Source organism: Mesoplodon mirus, assembly GCF_964341445.2.
Source record: "Mesoplodon mirus genome assembly, chromosome: 2".
Classification (NCBI taxonomy): Eukaryota; Metazoa; Chordata; class Mammalia; order Artiodactyla; family Ziphiidae; genus Mesoplodon; species Mesoplodon mirus.
Window position 1 is genome coordinate 59,833,209 of NC_138977.1, and position 6,000 is coordinate 59,839,208.

The 6,000-nt window shown below is 48.2% G+C and overlaps 1 protein-coding gene across 2 annotated transcripts in view; it reads right to left on the bottom strand.

Moving 5' to 3' along the window:
• Positions 1-3,003, bottom strand: part of PSAP (prosaposin) — a 32,177-nt gene extending 29,174 nt beyond the window's left edge. For both annotated transcript variants that reach the window (XM_082610994.1, XM_082610993.1), the window contains exon 1: positions 2,878-3,003. In XM_082610994.1, coding sequence (XP_082467120.1) covers positions 2,878-2,917 — 40 coding nt within the window. In that variant the 5' untranslated portion in view covers positions 2,918-3,003. The remainder of the gene's footprint in view (positions 1-2,877) is intronic.
• Between the last annotated feature and the right edge of the window lie 2,997 nt (positions 3,004-6,000).

The window sequence follows — 6,000 nt, forward strand, 5'->3', positions numbered from 1 at the left end:
TCAACTATCGTAGGAGGTATTGGATACACCTTGTTAAATGCAATTAAACCACTTACCAAATCCTTGTTATTTTCAGAGTAAAGTTGATTATTGACTAACAATTGATAAACAGGGGAATTATCCAAATTCCTGGCAGGTGAGAACTGGAGTTGTTGACATTCAGCAGGCTGTGCTATAAGTTTATGTCTTGCGTCGTAATAAAAATAAGCTATCAAATGAATACATATATTTGTACATAATACATTCTAGCATCCCTAGAGAGCTACCTGCCTCAGTGGCAGGTAAACACTATTCAGCTGGTTAGCCTCTATACAAGTGGCAGTAACAGGGGCAGCTAAGTTTCAAGGAATAGGTACCACATCCCAGGCACCAAGCCACTTGTTTTATACTTACCACCTCATTAACACTGGGCCTGCCTTTTCCCACTAGAGGAATCACCCAACAGTATGTCCTTACTATATGATCCCATTTATAAAAAGCTCAAAAACAGTAATTAGGTTTTTACATTTACAGTGCTAGAAGCTAACAAAGTGGTTTCCTTTGGGGCAAGTTAGATAGGGTAAGTGGATGGGGAGGCACAGGGGCTTCTGGATGCTACTCCTTTACCTTGGGGGCTGCTTACAGTGGGCTCGTTCACTCTGCAGTAATACCTCAATTTGTACACTTAAAAGGTGCATGTTTTCTGTATGTAAATTACAGCCCAATAAGCTTGTAAAGTTAAGCGCTTGGTGTTGACGGAAGGATAAAGAGCAAGCACTGTCAGAAGTCCTGGGTTCTGATTCTGGCTTCCCCAGTAAATGGCCTACGATTTGGGGGAGTCATTTCTGGGGGGCCTCAGTGTCTTCACTCCTAACAGGTTAGAGGAGATACTCTCCAATTCTCTCAGTATACCATCACTGCCATTTCTTTTCCAGGTGGAGAAAAAGGAGGGGACACTGGATGAGTAGGAAAATAACTCGAGAGCAAAAGTCTCTACCACCAGGACATCATTAAAACACAAAGCATAAAGCCTCTCCAGATTCAGGATGACACTCTCTGGCGCCACACTGGAACAGCAAGTTCTAAGCTCTCGGAGCAGATGATGGCTGCCGTCACTAGGCACCTTCATTAACAAGCTCACTATCAATATTAAAAATTTTAGGAATACATTTCCAAAAAGCTACACTGGGGCCAGAGCTGTCAAGGCAAGCAGGCATTCATACATTGTGTTCAGAGCATGACCTTGGCATAATCCTAAAGGCTGGGCAGCAAGATTAGAACAAGGCCATTATTACACACTCCTATTCACCCAGGTGTTCAGGGAAAAGGGTATCTAGTTTAATTTAACAGTCGGGTTAGCCATACTCCCATATATACCAGAGGAGGACTTTACATTTCCAAACAAACAATTAAGTCCTTTTTGTGTGGGTTGAGTGATTCAGAACTCTTATGGGTCTCGTGAGGAGTGACTCACTGCCAGTAAGAACAGTTTGATAGTGAAAAACAAAAAAATCGTTTTCAATCAGTATAGAAAATTTAGAGACTAGCATTAGTTTACCATACTGACTATGGAATAAAAGCAGTATCAACCCCAGCAAGAAAGTTTCTTTGGTGACTATAAAACCAAAAATCTTTCTTTACAAGTTGATTGCCTTTCATAATCCACAAGTAAAGCAAGTTTAGGAGCCTGGTTTAAGGTTAAGACACATTCGTGGAAGTTGCTGAAAGCTAACATGAGAAAAACACCTTAAATCTATCTCATCTATAAATATCGTATTTGATTCCCATCAACTCTGTCATCCATTACATTACTGTCTATTAAAATTTGGATTGCTGCATGAGTTAGAATGGAAGCTAGCCCTTAGATTACAGTTAACTAGAAACAGAAATTGAGGATGGGCCTGAAGATCAGGTTTATTGCCCTCAGTAGGCTATTATCTGAAAACATCCAGATTTGGGGTCCTCTGTGTACTTAAATTAAAATCTGGCTCCAAGTCTATCAACCTCACTCCTTTCCCTTTACCATGATGATTTAGATGAGGTTAAGACTATGAAGACAAGAGCTGAGGGTGGAGAGTTAGTCTCGATGACATGGGAAGGGCACGGGACCCCTTCTAATTCCAGGAAGGCAGTACAGCTGGCTCCCAAGCACTGGCTACATAACCTGCGATGATTTTAACAACCATCAGTACTATTTCAGGACAATTAGTGGGTAAGAATACTATGTACAACAACTTCTCAGGTACTTAGATTTTCCCCAAAATAAAGGCCACTGCCAAAACCAGCCAATGGCCGTGCAAGATGAAATGAGGGCTCCATTGCAAACTCAACAGGACCACAAAAACCCCACATCATCTTCAAGATGTAGGATCAAGAGTAAATATATATGCAAAGATAAACATCAATACAGAAGATATACTTATGTGCTTTCTGCAACTTCAATACTCTTAAAAACTGGGGCAAGTGAGGCCAAGGGCCAAAGTCTGTCCAGAAGTTGGGGCTCCAGTCCATCTCCATGACGTGCGTCCAGCACAAGCACGACACAGCTGCAGGAGGGGTCACCCTACAGGCCCACCCCGAGAGCTGGACCGGCAGCTTAAGGGAGCCCCAGTCCGCCAACTCAGGCCGTGAGGGAGACGCTACTTCCCCGGCCCCGCCCGCCTCGCACACACGCCCGACCCCAGCCCCTAGGCAGCCAGGCTCCCAACCGCCCCCCGCCTCCAGCAGCCCCTCCGCCGCCCAGCAGGTACCCGGCTCTGCGCACGCGCCTGCGCAGTGCGCGCCCCTCACTAATCCCTATGAGGAGCGAAGGGGCGAGGCCAGGTACAGCCAGCTCCGGGACTAGCGGGCTGCGTCCTGCGGGGTCCCCTTCCCCAGGCTGGGGGTCCCAGGGCTTACCCGCGCCCAGGAGGCTGGCCAGAACCAAGAAGGAGTACATGGCGCGTCCTGACTCCGCAGTCTGCAATGCAGAGCGTCAGCTGATCCTCAGCGAATATAAACCTGCCCCGCCCCAAAGCCGCCCACCGCGCAGGCGCAAGCTCCATCCCGGCCGGGCGGCCCGAATTCTTCCTGCAGCCTGACTCAGCGCCGCACAGGGCGCCTGCGCAAAAGGAAGGCTGGGAGGAGGGAGGAATGTGGAGGCCGAAAGGATTGAAGGACCATGGGAAGAGAATAAGGAGACGGAAGGGAATGGAGAGGTCATCAAAGATTACATAAATGGGGCTTCCCTGGTGGCGCAGTGGTTCAGAGCCCGCCTGCCGATGCCGGGGACACGGGTTCGTGGCCCGGTCCGGGGCGCCCGGTCCGGGGCGCCCGGTCCGGGGGGATCCCTTATGCCGTAGAGCGGCTGGGCCCATGAGCCTGCGCGTCCGGAGCTCCGCAGCGGGAGAGGCCACAACAGTGAGAGGCCCGCGTACCGAAAAAAAAAAAAAAAAAAAAAAAACATAAGTCAACGAGCCATTGAGCCATTGGAGAAGGAAACAAAGAGTGAAGCCCGAATTTGAGAATCAGGCTAAAAATCAGCCAGGGGTCTTTATGGAGAAGGAAGCTGCCCCACCCTGTCTAGCCCTCAATCCTCATCTTACTCCAGAATAAGAAAGGCCTGGGTGGCCTACAAAACCACTTGCCTTCTACCTGTGGTTGACCCTCTGGTTCTAAGCAGAGGGATGACCCCAACCTTGCTGTCCCCCAAGGGCCAAGTACCTACAAGCCAAAGGGAAGGAAAGGAAGGAAACCTCAGACTTTTAGGGCAGGCCCTTAAAGGTCATTTAGTCCCATTCCATCATTGTACCAATTGGGAAATTGAGGCCTGGAATGGGAGGGACATTTATCCAAGGTTACACCTGACCAGGGAGGGGCAAACCCAGGGTCCCATCCATTTGTGACAATCTATAATCCTCCCTGAGGAACAGCCCACAGAAAGAGGTCTCAGCACCTTTGGCTCAGCTCCTCCACCACCACCCTCACAGTGAGGCTCTTACTTCCCACTGGGGAGCTGGATGGGGAAGTGTGCACCGCAGCGGGTGATGCGAAAGAGCTGAGTAAAGTTGGAACAAGATTTGGTCTAAACTGGATGCCTCACTGGTTGGCCTCAACGGTGAGACAGAGGCTGCATGGCTGCCCTATCTGCAGGCTTCCTAAGTCCAGGCACAGCATGGGGCAGATTACCCCAACAGCCAGATAAATGCAAGGGAGGTGGGGTTCTAGGACACAGCCTGGTTCCCAGCTCCTAGCCGATGAAGGAGGCAAAGCATCCCACGCAGAGGTTACAAGACCCCAAGCCAAAAGGAAACTTGGAGACCTTCAGATCACAGGCTCTCACTTGGCTGGAGTAACTGAGCTCTCAGAGCTACTTAACAACAGAGCCTGAACCCACCGCGACTCTTTAATACCCTCCCCCACAACTAGAGGGATATGTCCGTGTTTTTGAGATGAACTTTTGCTACCTTTTATTTGCACACCTGGAACACAAGAGTAATATGTTCCTTCAACCAACCCCTTCCCTGTAAGGACAGAATTTTAATAAAGAATATAAAAGCAGTAAGTGGGTTATTATAATTTTTTACCAAGTCAGTAGATGCTTCAATCCTCTTTAAATACCTTCCTAACCATCTGTGTGTAGGCAACAAGAGCTATGAATCTATTTGGACCCTTTGACCCTATAATACCATTCCTAGCTATATACCTCCCCAAAGAAATAATCCAGAGCTAAGAAGTCCTTTATCCAAAGTGTTCACAGAATAGCCCTTTGTAACAGTGGAAACTGGAAAGATTTCAAATGCTGAACAATGATGGGCTAGTTAAGGAAATGCGCCGGGACAAAACAACATTACTTGAAGCAGCTTTGAAGCATGAGGCAGAAGGTGCCCTTCTCTCTCAGAAGTGGCAGGATTTTCAGAAGAGGAACAAAGAATTGGAAGTGAGAAGAGTCTTCTGACTTTGGGTTTACCCGTCATTGCATTATTTCACTCATTGCAATGTCCACATTTTACTTCATACTTCTTAAAGAAAAAATTATAGGAAAAATTTTAAAAGATAAGAAAATCCCCTTCTTTTCCTCCCTACTATGAGCTCAAGTTTTCAGGGAACTGCAAAGATATTTTTCCTTGGAAATGTGAGCCATACTGGAGACCCTGGCGGGGTTCTTGATGACTTTCCACTTCAGGGTCCCAGTTCCTCACGAGGCCCCACTTCTAGTGCCTGAGATCTTGTGAGACTCCCACCTGTCAGATGAATAATTACCCTTCTGGCCCCAGAGGGCTTCCATCTGTTACTGCTTCTATTGTGCAACTGAAAGAGCACTGGGCCAAGACAGCTGATAGAACAGAGGCCTCCACTGTGAAGGCCCAGCCCACATGCCTGGCCCCAAAGCTCCACTCTGGCTCCCCCAACAGCCGCCCTGGTACCACCCTGGAAGCACCCCCTCCCCCCATAACACACACACTGCGTCTCAGAGAAGGAAGCTCAGGTTCCTCTCCCGCCAGCATCTCCCTCATCAAGACCTCCAGCCTCCAGTCTCTTCTGCCTGCAATTTGCCTTTCTGCCTAGTCTGGACCCTCAGGCAACCACTCTAGTAAGCCCCTCCCAAGGACCACTCTCTCCATCAAACTTTAGTCACTCACCTGCCAATTCCTGGCCTCTGCCGTCTTTTCCTCTCTTCCCAGCAGCCCTGGGCTGCTGGAGAAATCAACCATCCCAGCTAGGCTCACAAAGCCCTCTGTGCTACTTGGCATGCATTTGGCCCTCCCAGGTGACCGAGTCTCCTAATATCCTTCACCTCTTTTCCCTTGATCTTGATAATTAGTAATCAAACCCCTATTTCTGGCTGCGTACATGGCCACCCAGAAAAAGGACTACATTTCACAACCTGCCTTGCAGCCATAGGACTTCATTCTGGCCAATGAAATAAAAGAACAAGTGCCTATTTTGTGACTTTAAGGTACTGCTCTTAAAAGGAAGAGACACAGCCAGTGCAAATATTTAACAAATGGTACTGCCAGGACACTGACCATAGTGTTAGGG